At 54.3% G+C, this 17,992-nt stretch overlaps 1 protein-coding gene and 1 long non-coding RNA gene across 13 annotated transcripts in view; one reads left to right on the forward strand and one right to left on the reverse strand.

The window, feature by feature from the left end:
• Positions 1 to 17,992, forward strand: part of DAB2IP (DAB2 interacting protein) — a 189,364-nt gene that overhangs the window by 106,385 nt on the left and 64,987 nt on the right. For 7 of the 10 annotated variants that reach the window (XM_072777770.1, XM_072777771.1, XM_072777769.1 and 4 more), the window contains one exon: positions 1,560 to 1,741. The exons of 1 other annotated variant lie outside the window; for it this stretch is intronic. In XM_072777770.1, coding sequence (XP_072633871.1) covers positions 1,560 to 1,741 — 182 coding nt within the window. Of the gene's footprint in view, positions 1 to 1,559; positions 1,742 to 2,256; positions 2,407 to 17,992 lie in introns of those variants that run through there. 2 more of the 10 variants (XM_072777766.1, XM_072777777.1) reach the window with 2 other exon arrangements.
• Positions 122 to 2,948, reverse strand: LOC140605663 (uncharacterized). Of its 3 annotated transcripts, none has more exons than XR_012008235.1 (3): positions 2,241 to 2,948; positions 579 to 697; positions 122 to 444 (listed from the first exon to the last, which is right to left on the reverse strand). It is a non-coding gene; the product is annotated as an uncharacterized lncRNA (long non-coding RNA). The 3 variants fall into 3 exon arrangements; XR_012008234.1 differs by lacking the exon at positions 2,241 to 2,948 and adding an exon at positions 780 to 957; XR_012008233.1 differs by lacking the exon at positions 2,241 to 2,948 and adding an exon at positions 981 to 1,165 and having other exon boundaries at positions 123 to 444.

Below are 17,992 nucleotides of genomic sequence, written 5' to 3' on the forward strand. Positions count from 1 at the left end.
GATGATGTGTTCACCTCATTGTGACTCGGGTGCTGGGGCCATAGATATGGGCAGATCCATCACAGAGCATGGCCTATAGCAAATGTCCACCTCTGGGTCCTTTATTATTATTATTATTTTTATTTAAAAAATTTTTTTAAAGATTGATTTATTTATTCATGATAGACATAGGGGGAGAGAGAGAGAGAGAGAGAGAGAGGCAGAGACACAGGAGGAGGGAGAAGCAGGCTCCCCATGGGGAAACTGATGTGGGACTCCATCCCAGGACCCCGGGATCACGACCTGAGCGAAAGGCAGACACTCCAGTGCTGAGCCACCCAGGCGTCCCTCTGGGTCCTTTATTGTGTGATGCATGAAATGTGGTGATGAGATTGTGTACAACAGTCACTTCAGAGTGAGTTACTATCCCATTGGCTTCCGTCCTTATATTACCTGGAATTGAGGCTAGGGTGGCGGGGGGTGAGACCCCAGAACCCCTTGCATTCCCTCCCTCGGGGAATTCCACCTCCAGCCTTCTGTCATTGCAAATCCTGGACACCCCAGGCTGTGGCCCCCTGAGCCCCCCCATCTCCCCTCACCTATGAAGGGCGCACTGGTTCAGCCTGTCGTGTGTTGAGCGCTGTACTGTCTCTTCCGTGGGACCAGGAGCTCCTGGGGTTGGGGTGGAATTAAGCGGTGTCCTGCGAGCAGTCACAGCCTGGTCAGTGGATAAAAGAAATGGCCTGGTGGGGGCCCTGCCTCCGAGGTTTGCCACAGCCCTCCTAGGCACGCACCCCTACCCTCCAAGGGTCACGAATGGGGGGCCCCGGAGCAGCCTGTTGAGCGGAGGCCCATCTTCTCCGGGACGCGGCGGCCAGTCTCGCAGGGTGCAGAGGGCGTGCAGAGGGCGCGCTCGGCAAACCTTTCGGCCTCGGCCTCCTGCCTGAGCCAGGTGCTGGGGACCCTGCCCGTGGGGTGGTTGTCCCCGCTGGGGGACCTACCAAGGCTGCGGGCAGGGGCTCCGTTCCCCCCGAGGGTCGGTGCGGTTGGCTGGGAAGGGAGTGGCACCCGGGCCGGGGCTCCGGGGGGGCCGGGGTTCGCCGCGCGCGGGCTCTCCGGGCCTCATCCGTACGGCCCGGGGCGGGGAGCCCGCAGGTCGCGGGGGGGGGACCACGCAGGGTCAGGCCGGGCGGGGAGCGGGGCGTGGGTTCCTCCCGGCGGGGGGGGCGAGCCCGGTCGCGGGAACCCGGGAGGGGGCGCCCGGGGCCCCGCCCCCGCCCCGCCCCCCGCCCCGCCCCCGTCCGGGGGGCTCGGGCTGCCTCGGCCGCGGCCGGCGCGGCTCGGCTCGGCGTCGCCATGGCAACAGCGGCTTAGGGGCGGGGCGGGGCGCGCGCGCGGGGCCGGGCCGGGGCCGGGGCCGAGTCGGAGCCCGAGCCCGCGGCCGCCCGACCAGGGCGGGGTCCCGGGGGGGTCCCGGGGGGCCCGGGGGGCCCGGGGCGGGGGCTCAGGGCGGGTCCCGGCGGGTCCCAGGCCGCGGCGCCGCGCTAACCCCGCCTCCCTCCCCCTTGTCGCCCGCGCAGGGCTTCCTCGGCCGCCGCCTCAAGGGCTCCATCAAGCGCACCAAGAGCCAGCCCAGGCTGGACCGCAACCACAGCTTCCGCCACATCCTGCCGGGGTTCCGGGGCGCCCCCGCCCCCGCCGCCTCCGCCTCCGCCTCCGCCGCCTCCGCCGCCGCCGCCGCCGCCGCCGCGGACAATGAGAGGTGAGCCCGAGGGCCGGGGACGGAGCGGCGGGAGGGGCCTGCAGCCCGGCCCGGGGCCCCGGGAAGTCCCGCCTCGCCGCGCCGGCGCGCATTGTTCCCGGCGCCGCTGCGGCGTCCGAGCCGCGACCCAGGACCCGGCCCTCCCCGCCGCCCCGCAGACCCGGGCCCGGAGCAGGAGGCGTTCGCGGCCCCGCGGCCCCGCAGACCCGGCGGCGGGGAGGGGCCGGGCGCGCCGACGGGCACAGGTGCCCCGGGGAGGGCGCGCGCCCCCGGGGCCGGGCTGAGCGGACCGGCCCCACCTCCCCGCGTCCCGCCCCCGGCGAGCAGCTGTGCAGACCCCAAGGGGAGGCGGCTTGCGGGGCGGGCGAGGAGAGGCCGGAGCGGGTCACCCGCGCGGCCACCAGCGCAGGGACCAGCCGCCCGGCCCCGCCCGCAGCCGCCCGGCCCCAGCACCTTCCCACGGGGCGCAGCCACCGAGACGGGACCCGGGGCCACTCACGGTCGGGACGAGCCCCTGCGCAGCCAGTGGAGGCGAAAGGACAGGCGGGCACCAAGGAGCCTCTCCGGCGCTCGGCCCCGACGTCTCAGGCCCTGGCACCCGCCTTGGTCGGGCTGTGCCCCCGCGCATGACTGGCAAGTCGGCACTCCCTGGAGGGCAGGCGCAGGTAGAACGAAGGTGTCTCTCCTCCCCTCGGTTCCGGCAGGCAGAGGATACAAGTTGTAGCCCGACTCCTGCCCGAGGTCGAGGGGCTGTTTCACTGACCCCCAGCATCTTCCTGGAGAGCTCCCCTCACCCCCAGCCCGGGGAGAATCACTAGACCTTTAACTTGCACCAGCCCGGAGCTGCTCTCGCCGGTGCCAGGGCATCCCCGCCGCTGCCTGCAGCTGGTTTCCTGCCCCAGCTGCCAAGCCCAGCCCGAGGCAGGACCCTCAGCCCTTCTTTGATGGGTATGGTGCCCCAGGGGACCAGGCGTGCCCTGGCAAGAGGATGCAGCCAGGCCGGAGCTCAGCGCTGGGTGCAGCCACTGCGTCTTTGAAAAATCTCGCTTCCCATCTTTGTTATTGTCTGGGCGGCAGGCCACCCGGTTTGCTGCCTTCCTCCCTCCGCCTGGCCCCTGCCTCCAGCTTTCTCCCCCAGGAACATGCCCTTCTCTGCGCTTTCCTTGGCGGGAGTCAGAACCCTCTGCACCCGTATGCGGGGTCTTGTGTATGTACCCCCGTTTTATGTGCATGTGTTGGTTGTCCGGGGAGCGGGAGAGACAGCAGGCGGTCCGACCTCTGAGTGTGTCTGCCCTCCTGGGCACAGACAGCGTGCATGCCATGTTTACCTCCTTCCAGCGGGAAGCTTGCACCAAGAAGCTGGCAAGTGCTGACTGGCTCCCCAGCCTCCTGGCTAGAGGTCTGGGCATGGCCCAGATGACCTGGAGCAGGTCCTGCCCACCCAGCTTGGTCTCAGGTCAGGTCAGCCTTGTCACATGCCTAAGGGGGCCAAGGCGTGGGGGCGGGCGGGGGTTCGGGAATGAACCGACAAGCCCATTTCTAGAAACGGTGTTAACAGTAGCAGTTGGAGCCGAATGTCACTGGCAGTGGTGTGGAATTGTCTTATTAATTTTCTATAAACAAAATCTGGCTTGGTGGCTTCTCTGGCACAGGAAGGGAGCCCAGATTTCTCGCGGACAGGCAGAGACTGAGTTTGAAATCCCCGGCCAGACCCAGCCTTGGAGCTAAAATAGGCTTTGTCAGGACTGGGATCTCCTGCTTTACTGCTCTGCTTAGAAATAATAGATTTATCAGCTGCTTCGGGCATGGATGGGCAGATATTTCTCTTTGGTAGATACTTCTCTGGGGCAGTTCCTGGAGTCGTCCTGTGGGAGTTGACTGAGTAAAACCAACTGTGGTGGACACCCCGCTCACCTCCCCTCATACCCCCACCTCCCCCCCCCCCAAAAAAAACTGCTCATGGTCGAGCCTGGGTGAGAGGAGAGGATCTTCCCTCTCTACTCCTATGTGGTGTAGTCACACTGTTGAAGGCTGTGGGGGGACACAATGCACAGTGGTTTGCCTATGGCTTGGCTTGGCTTGGCTTGGCTTGGCATTGAGGAGGGGGTTGGATCCTGGTTGCATGGGACCCCCACTGGGCTGCTGAGCCTTCTGATTTGGGAGGGGGTAAGTGCAGCCTCAGTGAGGGGATAAGCATGGCAAGGAGGGTGGGGCTTCTAGGGTATCAGGTGTGTGAGCCCTGGTCTCCGAGGCTTCCCCCTGTCAGTAAAGAGCACAGGGCGCTCTGGGTGGCCACTTGGGTTCAGACTTTGAATAACGTGGTCTGCTTTAGGGCTGCTGAAGTGGCTTTGTTTTACATGCTATCTGCTGTGCTCTGCAAACTGCTGTGTTGTGCAGGCTATTTTTTGCTCTGGAATTCTCTCATCTGGAGGCTGGAAACCAGTTGTTTCTGTCCTGGGATCTTTTGGCTCCCTGGGAAAGGAGTCTGGCCCAGGTGTGGGGCAGCTGAGCCCAACAGGTTGGGGGAGAGGTGTTATGCCTGGTTGTGAGGCTGGCGTCAGGCTAGCCAGGGTTTGGTGGGCACAGCTGGGCCCTGGAGGGGTCTCAAGGGCCACAGGACAGGTTTGAGCCTTGTACTTATTCTCCTGAAATGGTTTAGGGGACATTTCCAGCTGGTCTCCAAAATCCCTGGCCCCCTCAGATGCTTATTTCTTCTTTGGAGTCTTTGAAAGTAAGCACCACGGACAGGTGATCGTGTCTCCTGGATAACAGAAATGGATGCTGCTCGTGAGAAGTGTGCTGGCAGAAGCATTTTTGTTTTGCAGGCTGGAAATGTTGCTGCTTCATTTATAAGGCTGTCTTAATGTTGGTAAAAGCCATCTAGGATGTGGTGGTTCTGTCTTCCCAGAAGATAATTTCCAAGTCACTTGTTTATTAATGTTCTGAGTAGCTAGGAGGGTCAGCTGGCAATATTACACTTCTCTGCCGCTGTTTCTGGGTGACTCTGGCCCCCCTTAGGTGCTGAGAGTGTGCACCCTCTGGCTCTCAAGCTGTCCCCCTACCCTGTGCTTCCTCTCAAGTGACTGTAACCCCCTTCCCATTCTTCCCAGCTGGCCTAGTGCAGAGCTGATCGCGTAAAGGTGGGCAAGCCAGGTGCAGGTGTGCAGGGCTGCTATGTGCAGAGTTAGAGATTGATGATCCCTTCTCAGGAATATGTGTGTTGCATGGAGTTCCCACACCTGAAGGTTAGCTAACGGTGGGATTCCAAGCAGAGTAAGCCTAGGGAGGGAGATACTTGGAAGTGGGGGTGGGGGCCTTCAAGAACCCTCAACTTGCCCCCGGTAGGTTAGAATCTCTTCTGCTCCTTTGGGTGAGGCAGTCCCTGGAGAGGGGAGAGGAGCTTAATGGGAAATAGGGAAAATAGAAGGTGGGATCTGTTTTCCTGCTCTAGTTGCTGACAGTAGGTGCAAGAGAAGCTGGGCTTCAGAGCTTGGCCTTTCTTGCCTCTCTCCCTCCCCTACCATAGACAGGGAGTGTCTGGTCCCTCCCATGGGTGATGTAGAGATGATTGTGCAGGAATTAGTCTCCAGGAATAATGGGAAGTGTGTGATCTTTGGCTTTGAAGCCACGCAAGCCACAAGTCACAAACTTTCTGAGCCTCAGTTTGCACATCTGCAAAATGGGCGTCATGGTGATAATGTCACCGGAAACATTAACGTTCACATATCCAGCATGTGTTTGATAGAAAGTGTCCGGTTCAGTGCTGTTTCCTAGGCAACTAGCCCCAGGTCTTGCACATTTCTTAAATGTTTCTAAAATAGTATTAAATAAAATAACACTTGAAAGAGGCTAGACTAGCATGTTGTAGGTTTTCAGTAGCGAGAGTTACTGTCGGTGGGAGAAGTCACTTCATTTTGATATGCCTCCATTTGCTCATATACAACGTGGGAATCATACCAGGTAATCATGCTGTGTTCTTCTGAGGTTCAAAAGAGAGATGTTGCTGTCCCTGGGAAGGTGAAAAGGGTTGTACAGAGAATCATTACTAGGAAATAGCTGGGCAGAGTGACCCTTGTTCCTGTCTATGCCTGGGAGAAGTAAACTTCTCCTGTGTGTATTTTAAAAGTCCATCATTCCGTCTATGTTTGGACCATACGTGTTTTTAATCATTTAAATGTTTAGGTTATGTCTAGTATTTTTGTAATTACTCTTTATTATTAAAAATTATGCTGGTATTTAAATCCTTGAATATTTGTCTCTGTTAATGCCTCTGATTGTTTCCATAGAATAAAGTCTTAGAAAAGGAATTACTAGGTCAAAGGATTTTTGATAAAAATGCCCCCCACTGCAAAGCCTCTAGTAATTTACACTCCCCCAATGATTTTTGAGCATGCTCACCTGTTTCCTCACACCCTTAGAAACATTGTCATCATTAAAATGATCTTTTGTCGTTCAAATAGAAAAAAGATATTTCTTTGTTATTTGAATCTCATTGCTGGTTAGGGTTTGAATAGTGTTTTCTGGAGTTTAATGGCCAGTAGTGCTTCTTCTTTTGAATCTTGTCTAATCCTGTTCTTTGCCTTCTGAACGTTCTGACAAGCCTCTTGCAGGATTCTTGGTTGCCCTATGTGGCCTCCCTCAGCTCTGAGAGGCCCCGGGTAGGTGGATCTTTGTTAAATGGGCTTCTGCCTTCCAAGAGGTAGGGCAGGGAATTCATTAATTACATGCAAGGAAGGCTCACCCAACCCTCTTCCCTCTTCTCCTCCCCTCCCCTCCATAAGGGAATCAGGTTTAATTCTTAATCTGATAATTGTCATAAGGAGGCCCGGCATATACACAGCACTTTGAGAGGTCTTCTGCCCTGCAAGTTAGGTAGGCAGTGAAAGGGCTGTTAGAGTCACAGAAACAGGCATGCAGCCAAAGGCACAGTGGTGGGACCATCACAGAAGCCAGGCCTGGTGATCAGGTTCGACCTGTCTGCAGCATTGTACTTGGAGCCCCACAGACACTTTTAGGGGCAGGACTGATCAAGCCTTCACACATGAGCACATGATTCTGAGCCTCATCTCCAGAGAGGAGGGGGAAAGCCACAGAACAGGACTTGGACATAGGGGAAGAACCAATTTATTTTTTGCTTTCTCATTTTTATCGCCCTCTTTTTAGATCTGTGGCTCCCTTGTGTATTTTCTAGAGATCCGAGTTGGGCAATATTTTTAGGAATGGTGGAAATTAGCTGGTGGGAATGTGATCAGCCCCACATTTTTCAAAGGCTAGAGAGGGGGTTTCGAAGGCTAGAGAAGCCTTTCTTTATAGAGCCATGTAGCCATGTGTACATCTGTGCATGCGTGTTTTTGTATGTCTTGCAAGTATGCACCTGCCCTCCTGAAGGTGTGTATTCATTATATGTAAACGTTCTTGTACATGTCTGTGCGTTTGAAATGACTAATCACATATAAAGCATTTGGAACAGTGCCTGGCACTTCATCCTGGGTTGGACCATATGAGGTGGCTGTTTTTGTAGGTCGAGTATAGGCATATAGTTCAATCTAATAAGTGCTTGCTAAGTATTGACTGCTATCATTATTGTTGTTTTCAGTAGACACACGTCTGCTGTGTGTGTGTTTGCATACATTGGGTCATGCGGTGTGTATAGTGGTGTGTTCTGTGTTTGAGCTCTCACATGTGTACATCTGTGCACAGCTTCTGTCTGGGTGTGTGGCCATTGAGCTGGCCAGTTTTGTGACCAAACTGTCCACCTGCTTCGGGAGAACCTCGGGGCTTGACATATATCAGGTATAGCTGCCTTCTTAATCCCCTTGTGCCTTTAGGTGCCAGCAGAGCCCATGCCTGGGATGCCACCGGGCCTGTAGCATTCTCCACAAGTAACCTACCTATTTCCAGGCCCCGTGTCTGAGGATATGCAAATCAACCCTTTAATGGAATTCCTTTAACAAAATATTACTTGGACCAGAAAGTTAATTACCAAGCTTTAATTAATGGCTATTTTAGAAGGCCACAGGAGAGAGTTGGAGATCATAGGGGGACCAGAAAGGCAGGAAGGAAAACGTTCAATGCCCCTGGCTGGCTTGGTGACTCCTTCCCAGGTGACAAGGCACACTTAGCCCTTTCCCTACTCTGACCTGCCACAACCCACTGCCCTGTGGTGATCAGCTGTGGGTGACTGAAAGAGAGCCCCTTGTATGAAGATACTCTGGTCTTCTGGACATCAGTCCGTCCATCTGTGACGAATGGCCTGGGCCTCATTTCCAGCCTGGGGGTGGGAGGCATGCGAGTAGCTGTGGATAGCTGTGGAGGACCATCCCAAGCCCCTGCCCTCTAAAACCTCTGAGCAGCCCAGTGACATTGCCCAGGCTTGATCGGTGGGAGGGACGGTCACTGGCCACTCTGCCTCGAAGGGTAACCCCTTCTCTACTTCTTCAGTGCCTTTGGGCTGCTCCCTGCAGCCCCTCACCCCCACCCCTTCCAAGAGCCTAAGATCCTGAGGCAGCTTCCTCCTGCAGGGCCAGAGCTCCACCCCGGGCCAGCGCCCTCCTCTCTGTACTCCCCCTCTGCTCTGGAGTCACCTGGGATCCAGGGGAGATGATTGTGATGGAAATGATGTGGGAGTTACCTCTCTCAGCTGGGAGTGCCAGGAAGGGTAGCCTGTGTTACCAGCCCCTCCTGAGATAGAGGGAATCTCAGTTCTGTGTGGGCATGTGTGGGCGGGAGCTTGTGGGTGGACGCAGTGTCTTACACATAGCGCAGTGCACAGTCTCGGCTGCCTGCCATGCCTTGTCTATAGGCCACACCACATGCCACACCTGGGCATGCACACATAAGAACCTTCCCTGGCATTTGGAAGGCAAACCTTGTGGAAGCCATCACTTGTGTGCCAGAGATCACCTCTGAGCCAGGTGGTGGGGTGAGGACCAGGGAAGGAGGGAAACAGGATCCCCAGCTGCAAGGTCCCTGGCAGCCTGCCTGGGAATGCCCTGGGCATTCTTGGGGAAGGGTAGGAAGGGACCCCAAGGCTAAAGGGCAAGCCTGATCCTAGGGGCATGCCAAGCATAAGTCCTCCCCTCCTTTCCCCACTTGTACCTCCTCTGGAAGCCTGCATGCTGACTCCGGGGGTTGTCACCTTGAAGACTTCAGTTGGTCATGGCAGCATGGGGTGGGCTGGTTGGAAGCTCTAACAGAGCACTTTCTGCCCCCATGCGGAGGAGGTGCCCTGGATTTGCCCAGTGAATAACTGCATGAGCTTCGGTTTTCTAAGAGGGGAGGGCCAGAGGGCAGCCCTAAAGCCCTCTTCCTTAAAGTTTCTCCCAAAGGCAGCCTGAGCAGGGCTTTGCCACCACCAACCTCCTGCCACCCCTTGTACCTTGACTGCCACAGGTCAGGCTAGGGCAGACAGTACAGGAGTTACGGGAACATGGCTCCTGGGCCTGGCTCTACTGCTAACTCCGTGTGATCAACCTCAGAAAAGCCACTGGAGCTCCTGTCTCTCAAGTGGAGCTAGTAGGGCAGGAATTGGCCCAGAAAGAAGGTGGGTTTCACGTTTCTCTGCATCAGAGAAGGTGGGGTGAGTTGCTCCTTATCAGGATGATCTCCCCCACTTCCCTTTCCTGGTGGGTGGCTCCTTTGGGGAAGCTGAAGAACCTTCTTGGGCCTCTATCCCAGCCATCTCTGGCCACCTCCCAGTTGACCCCGTACCTGTCATCTGCCTGTTGGCCTGACCTTTCTCACCCCCTCAGGGCCCTTGTTTGCAGGCCTGGCCTAATTATAAAAGAGCACATTGGGCAAAGATGGAGATGCCATCCCAGCAGTGCCGGCCCTAATTTGATGCGACATTGTCGTGGGGAGTTTTCGTACTGAGGGCAGTGAATTAGTGCCGCATCTCCCTGTGCCCACTGACTAAGGGGAAGTTAATTTCATGCCCTGTCTTTTTGACATTTGTAATCAAAGCTTTGTATTGCAGCTGCAGACTGTTAGCACATGAAGGATGTACGAGCCTCAATTATTGTTTCTGGCTAGGGAGGAGATTGATTAATAGATTGTTCCTAGCTCCACCCCCTACTCCTTACTCCCCTTCCTGTCTTCTTTCTCCTTTCCCAACTTCCCCACATTTCATCAGGAGACTGGGCCCCACTCCCGAGCACGACAGACCAGCCCACCCTGGGGAGGGCCTGTATGAAGAAGAATTGCCTGGGACCTCTGATAAAATGCAGATTCTTGAGCCCTAGTCCAGATCTTCCAGAACTAGACTCTGGTGGAATCATGTTTCACAGAGTTTGAGAACCACTGCCCGGAGCTTGTTTCTTTTGCATGGGGGCAGGAATTGTGCCCCAGCAGTGTGCCAGTGACTTGTCTAGGCACTGTCTGTGCTATATTCTTATTGATTCCTCATAGTAAAAGGGGTTTTTTTGTTTCCAAATTTCATAGATGTAGAAAATGAAATTCTAGGAGTGGAGCATAACTAGCCCAGAGTTACTCATTGGGGGACCTCATGCCCTGGCAATCCATTCCTTGATTGATGCCTAAAATCCCTGCATTATCATGCCATTCCCCTTCTTTTTAAACTTCTGATGTTTTGAAATGAACCTTCTTGTGCCAGAGGAGTGCCAGTAGCTCCCTCTTGTGCTTGCACAGGGCTGCCCTCTGTAAAAAGCTCTTTCACACCTGTACCCCTCGTCTCCCAGGGGTGCTTAGAACAGTTAGGACCCAGGTGACTGTGATCTGCATTTTACAGCTGAGGTGAGTGAGGCTCAAAGAGGTGAAGGGGCAGAGCTGAAGTTAGAACATATCTTCTAACTCCCAGTCCCGTCCTCTGCCTACCTGTGCCACCAAGGCCCATCCGTCTTGCCAGCTTTCCAGTTGCAGGTAGGCAAACTGAGATTCACAGAGGTGTAGTCACTTACCAGGATCAAGCAAGTGGCAGTCATGCAATTCGATCCCAAGTCCACTGAGTCAAAGCCCATAGGACAGGAACAGCCAACATTTCAGGGCTGGACCAAGTGCCTTTGGTCCCCACCTAGGAGTGGAGGCCTTTGATGGCAGCCTGGAGGGCCTCTGCTCAGGGATATGATGGCTGTCCATGCAGAGGCCAGGCCTGTTGGAATGGGAGCCTGCTGGAGGTTACGGAAGAAGGATGGCGAGGAAGAGGGGGAAGGGGGAGTCTGGGCCTGTGGGCGTGGAGTTGGAATTTGAACCCAGGACTGCTGTAAAGCCCCATGTCCTGTGCCACCAATAGCCGAGGAGGTCAGTCGTACTTGCACCTGAGGCAGTCACCCAGAGTCCAGTCCAGGGCCCAGTTCCACCCACTGCTTCTCTCTGAGTATCACTTTGCCCATCTCAGTGCCCAGGATTCTAGGATTCTTGGAAGGGAAGCAGCTAGTGCAGGGTGGCGCGTCATCTTTCCCAGGCTTGGCTGTGCTGCCTTAGGGTTCCGAGGCCCCTGGAGGTGTCGTGGACCAGAGCCACGGAAGCCAGGTGAGACGAGGTGCCTTTCCTCTCTGCACCCTTCATAGCAAGCTTCTCTTGGTGCCGTGCTGCCCTGAGTGGCCACTCAGGATGAGCCAGGCTCCTCACCTGGTGCCTTTGCCTGCATTTTCTCGTTTCATTCTTACAGCAGCACTGTGAAGTATAGGTGCTATTACTCCCCTCATTTTATGGAGAAGAAAAGTGAGGCACAGGAAGACCGAGCAGCCTGCCAAGTCCTACGGCTCATAAGTGATAGAACTGGGATTCAAACCCAGACCGTCTGGCTTTACTATATAGAGCCCCGCTGTCAATCACCGTCCACATGCTCTCTGTTCGCACTCTCCATTTTACAGACTGGGTGCCCAGTCAATAATGGCATCAGTCAGCTACCTGCCATTTATGCAGCATCTTGCCTCGTGCCAGGCATTGTGTGCTGTGTATATGTCATCTCTAATCCTCTTGACTACCCTCATTTTATCGTCCCCCCCATTATATGGGTGACAAAACTGGCCACCGAGGGGTAGAATCACTTATCTCAGGGATTACCCTCGCAAGGGATTTAGAATCTAGGTCTCTTTGGACTCAAAGCCTGTGCCCTGTCTAGTGCGCCAGCTGACACAATGGGCTCGTCCCGTGGGCACTTCCCTCATAACAGCCCGTGTGCCACATGCTTGTGTTAACCCAGTTTTACAGTGGGAAGCAGCAGTCGCACGGCTAGAATGTCAGATCCTGGATTTGAACCCAAGTAGTCTGGTGCCCAAGTTTGTGCTCCTACAATGGCCCAGTAGTGCGCTGCTTCCTGTTTTACAGACCCAGGCTCTGCCATGCGTCAGACAGCACGTGTGCAGCAGAGGTGGGATTTGCACCTAGATCTATCTGGAGATAGAGATAACACTGAGAGAACGTGAGAGCTGCCTGTGAGGGCTACCAGAGGCTGTTATGGGTGCTCAGGTCCCGAGGCGGTGGTGGCACAGAGGTGGGCCTTCCTCCCGGCCTCATTGTGGCGGAGGTGGTGGGGGGGGTCCTCCAGGATGTAAGGGTAGGGCCTTGCATTTGTACTTAATCAGTAATTATATGTGTCTAGTTCCCTGGGCCCCTCAGGGTTCTGGGGTCCCATATTTCTTTTCCTCTTGCCAGAGCTGATGATCTTTGGCTGCATTTAGATCTATTGATTTGTAATGCTGGGTGAATCACGCAGGTGGAAGAGGTCAGAGGCAGGCTAACTGGCCTTGTGCAGCACCTCTCTCTTCCCTGGGTCAGCACATGGAGGTGACTTTCACCGTTGCCCAGGAGGGTAAAGGGAAAACAAAGTGGTGATGGAGGGCCGGGACTCCCCAGACCAGCCTTTGTTATGGACCTCTGGGGAGATGGGGCTGCTGATCTTGGCTGGGGCAGCACTCCTGACTGACCTGTGAGGCCGCTGGTCTGAGGTGGTGCTGGGCTGGTGCTGGGCGCTGACCCTTAGGGAGGGAGATGGAAGTAGGTGCGAGGCAGTGGCAGGGCAGGGCAGGTGTTCTGCCAGGAGCCCCATGCACCTGCCTAGGTAGTCTTCTCCAGTTGCCCTGGGATGTGAAGTCCACACTTTATATGCTTGTGGTTTATAAGAGTGGTGAAAACCCACTCTAAGGGATTTCAGAAAAAAAAAAAAATAATAAATAAGGGATTTCAGAGTCCGGGGATGATAGAGCTGGCAGGGGACTTAGTGAGCAATCTGGCTAGAGTTTCTCAAACTCCGTTCCAGAGGTTCCTGGAGGTGAGGCTACGTATTTTCCTCCACAGGTGTTGTGGGCATCCTCACTCTAGGGGACTCTTTGATCCAGAACATCGAAGGCCCTGAGAGGCCCTAAAGTAAAGAAACCAGTTTCATCTTGATTAAGCCAGGGCTTCCTGTCCCGGCACCCCACTCCAGGAGCATCTGTGGAGCAGCAGTGTTCCGCCAAACATTCTTTAGTAAACACTAATTTGAGATGTTACCTCTCTTTAGGAGCATACTTGTAAGAGGGATCTTTGGAAGTATTCCATGCCTTTAGGACCGCCAGGAGTAAGCTTTGAGTGATGCTAGCCCAGCAGGGAGTATGGGGGGGTATGTTTTCTTGGGAAAAGGCATTCCCAGGTCTTCAAAATCATCCCAGAGAGCAGCTACCAGCTCTTCTGTGTGTAGGATGGGTCTGGTTCTGGTCAGTTTCCTGTGGGTCTGGGGCATGACGGATTTATTCCTCCTTTTGCAGTCTGGATGGCTCCCTTCTTGTACCCAGCAGCTTGGGCTCTGGGAGTCCCCATCCCCCTCTGGACTCCTGTAAAAGGCAGCAGCCAGGCAGAGGCTGCCCACTGATTTGCATAATTGCACCGTCCCCTGAATAATTAATAAAGCTCTGTCCTTGCTGGGAGCAAAGACTGCACCATTATGGATGGGTTTGCCATGGATGGGTTTGCCAGAGCTCTTCCAGGGAACCAATGGTTCCTGGACTCCTTGGCTTTTCCTGGCATGGAGTCCCCCCAGAGAGAAGAGAGGGCACTGGGTTACGGGGGGGGGGGGGGGGCGGGGGGTGTCCACGTGATGCCTGTAGCATCATAATGGGCGGGGAGGTGATACATCTGCTGCTTTCTTCCAGGACTGAGAAATGGGATCTCAGGCACACAAATTGTTTGAGATTCTTTATTCTCCTGCTTTCTGTGGTCCCACATACACTTCTTTGAAGTATGATTAACCACTGGAGAGACTTCGCTCCATTTTCAGGGTAGCCTGGAGGAACCACCGTTGATTCAGAGGGTAAGGCCAGTGGTAGTGAGTTTGCAGGCAAGAGCAGGGGACGAGGAGGCATTTCTGCTCAAGGCCTGTTTTCTTTTTCAGTCCCTCTAAATTTCTGGGCTTGTTAAGGTCAGGAGTAGCTTGAGAGGGACTTGTATCTGAGGTTTCTAAGTCCCCTTCTTATGTTGTTTCATGGAAGTGAACTTGCTCTCTGCAGATGTGCTCCTGTCTCCCTGCCATGCTAGAAAGGGAGGTTGAGGGCTGGGTCTATTCCTGACATGTAGTTGACATTGGGAAGGCTCCTATACTCTCTCCAAGGCAGGGGTGTCCTTGAAAGGCTTGGTCTCTTCCCTGCCACCTCTAATCATTGTCTGAAGCTTCCTTGGAGTGTTTTTCAAACAGATTTCCACAGAACACCACATTCTTGTAGATCTTGACGTGTGCTTGACTCATTAAGAGATGAGGGGATTCCATAGTTCAGACAGGTCAAGGAAACATCCGTGAAACCAAAGCATATAAGTTTCTTCACTTCTTGAGTCCCGGGAGCCTTCAATATACTAGCATGCATCTGGGTGTCCAAGAGGGTGTATAGGATGCTCTGCTTCCTGTCTGCATGGACTATTTCAGGGCCTGCTTGCATGTCTCCAGTCATGGGGAGATGTCCACACCACTGCTGGGCAGTGCCAGCTCTTGGAAACCTCTCCCTTTGTTGAGCTTCCCTAGCCCACATTTATGCAGCACTTCATCATTACCGTTTGGCCCTCTACCAACTAGGGTGGTGGCAGGATTATCCCATTTTACAGATAAGGAAACTGAGACTCGGAGGGTAATTATCTCACCCGAAGGTCCATAGGTGGTGGTAGAGTTGACATTTAAACGCATGTCTGCAAACTGGACCTTTAGTTTTTTTCCCTGGGCCACAAAGAAACCATTTGTTGCAAATGAAGGTCAGCATGTTGACTGGCATTGGTCCTTGGGACATTGGAGACCTGTTCCTCCCACAGCTCCCATCCCAGCTTGGTTGGGGTAAGTTTCCAGGAGAAGGAAGTAGGAGGTGACTTGTTGAATAGTATCTCAGCTGTGAGCCTATTTTTGGAGCCATATGCAGTTATGAGCATAAATGTACTAGGTGTCCCATTCACCAAGCCATTCCCGACTCTCCTTTCTTCTGCCCTTTTTATGGGGGGGAGGTTTAGAAATGCCCCAGGGGTTAGGTAGGCACCAGGTAGGCTGGTGGTAGGGGGGCAGTTAAGTCCAGCTGCCATCTCTTTTTTCTAGATGTTTCTGAGAGCTACTGCCCAGGCCTGGTGGATGGCCAGGGCTAGCCTAGGGTGAACCTGTTTACAGCAACTAGGCCTAGAGGCTGCACTGAGGCTGAGGTGTGACTCCAGGATCTAGGCCAACTGTTTTATGTCTCAAGAGTCTTCTTGGGTCACACTGTGACCGAGAGGTGCCATTGCCTCCAATTGACATGGCCACTTCGTTCCTTTAGAGAGCAAGCTACCACGGGGACACCCTGATGAACTGAATTCTGCTCTGCTGACACAAGGACCTAGGTGTGGACCTGGCTTCCACATTTCCCGTGTAATCTCGGCCAAGTCACCTGATCTCTGAACCTTGATCTCCTCATCTTTAAAATGGGCATAACAAGGTGTCTCCCTCATGTTCTGAGGTCATATGGGATCATGTCTGTCACATGATAATTTTATTCTCTCTTGTATGCCCATGCTCACTCTCACATTTGCACACGCCATGCTTTTTTTTTTTATATATATTTATTTATTGGAGAGAGAGAGCATGGGCAGGGGAGGAGCAAAGGGAAAGGGGATGAGATAGAGAGAAGCAGACTCCCCGCTGAGTGCAGAGCCCGATGCGGGGCTCAATCCCATGACCCTGAGGTCAGGACCTGAGCCAAAATCAAGAGTTAGACGCTTAAGTGACTGAGCCACCCAGGCGCCCCTGCACATACCATGCTTTTTGAGCTTCTGTGTAAGACCCTAGCACCCTGCCAGCATATGCAGCCTGGCTTTTCCAGGGTCTACCCCATCCCGTAGCAGGAGACAGCCCAAGACAGACATGAAAAGATGTTTGTGTGGACATTTCTCCCACTTAGAAAATCAATATTCTGTGGCCTCCGTAATTGTTCTGTTGCTGCTAAATGACTCATTATGGAGGGAGAATAGCAAATGCATTGTGAGATTAATGGGAGAAAATAGTTGGCAAATGACTTTGGTTTGCTTCCTAAACTCTGAGAGGGTGTTACTATGAGAAATCTGGAGAGTCATGTGAGGCTGTCTCAGGAAACAGCTCTTAGCATTGTGAGGCTCCAGAGGTGGTAGATAGTCTGAGAGGGTCCTTTTAGGGCAGGGTACTGAGTTGAGTATCGTAGGAGTTGGAATCAGGAGTTACGGCTGGTGGGGGGTGGGGGGGTGTCAAGTCTGGAGCCTGTGGTGGGACAGGAAGCTCCAGTGGCCTGGCCCAAAGGTGAGAGGACACTGTTCAGTTACACTACATTCTAGGTGGTAATCCGGGGTTGCAGTGGTGAGCACCACCAGCCCCAACCCCTCCCCGGGGGGAAGAAAGAGGCCGCAATCAAACTGTCCCACAGGTCAAGGTGTCATTATGGTTGAGGCCTGTGTCCTGAGGGTGGGGAGAGTCTAGAACTAGGGGGTTTGATCTGGCTGGGGTGGTGGGCTCTCTACCACCACCACCTCCCCAAGGAAGGGAGGAATGAGCTGAGCTCTCAGGGAAGAGCCTTCTGGATTGAGGGTGGAACTTGTGCAGATCCCAGTGGGTCTGGGAGCAAGGAGCTAAAAGAGGGCTTGTGTGGCCTTAACCCTCCCGGTGATCCTAGGAAGTGGATACTTCCTCACTTTATAAGTGAGGAAACTAAAACTAAGGCTGAAGATGCTTGAGAGACTCACCAGAGATCGTGTAGCCTTCCATGGCAGAGTCAGATTTGAACCCAGGCCTCTGTAACTAATTGTGTACCTGGCCTGGGAGCTGGTCCTGGCACCTGCTGCCCCGCAGGAGTCTCCACAACCATTGCCAGGGCCTCACTCCTGTAGGGTCAGGGGCCACAGAGTGGCTGCCTGAGAATTTCCTGAGCTGGGGACATATCAGATTTCAGAGAGAGGGAGCCCCATCAGCCCCAGAACCAGGACTCTGCCTTCAGGGCACTTTGCTTCCTCTTAATGGCAACACAATGTAGGTAATTCTCTGTTGATCAAAATGCCAAGTCAACTAATGACTCCTTTTTGAAAAAAAATTCTCTAACGCACTTCTCTCCCTATGAAGTGAGTTGATTTATTCCCTGCCATTAATCCCTGTTGGTCTGTCATCAGGTGGGAGCTACAGGCTAACTCTAGAAGTAAGTAGATGGAGGTGGGTGGTCAGTTCAAGGTGTTTGGGGACCTATGCACTCCCCAGCGTTTTAGGAATGGAGAGTAACCAGGTATTCATTTTGAGCCCTGGGATGGGGCCTTCAGAGGTCATCTCACCTTTTCTTGGTCCCTGGAGACAGCTGATGAACTGAATCATGGTATCAAGGAGTTTGGTAAAAAGATTCTAGAGCCCTACCCGAGAGGGTCAGAATCCCAGGTCTAGAATTGGCCCCAGAATCTTCTCTTGACCAGCCCCAGCCTGATTCTGAGACCCACTGAAGTGCTGAGATCTCTACCTAGTAGCTGTGGATTCTCTCCCCTCTCCAGAAGGGTCCAATGCCTCTGAGGGATGTTGGTGGTAGGGGTTCCAGGTTGTCAGACTGCAGGGTAATCTTGAGGCCACATGTGCCACTGCCTGCTCCAGCTTGGGGAGCCAGGCCTCACTGCCCCTAAGGACACTGGTAGGATGAAGCAGTGTTGGGCAGTTGAGTCCCAGAAGAGACAGGAACTTGGCTTTGCTACTGCTTTTGGGCTGAAAGCCCACTTTCAGATTAGACTGACTCTTCCTTGCCCCTCTCCAAGTATAAGTGACACCCAGATGCCTGCCCCTCCTCCCCCACCAGCTGAGTGTTTGGTCTGGTT

This window comes from Canis lupus, chromosome 16, assembly GCF_048164855.1.
Source record: "Canis lupus baileyi chromosome 16, mCanLup2.hap1, whole genome shotgun sequence".
Lineage (NCBI taxonomy): Eukaryota > Metazoa > Chordata > Mammalia > Carnivora > Canidae > Canis > Canis lupus.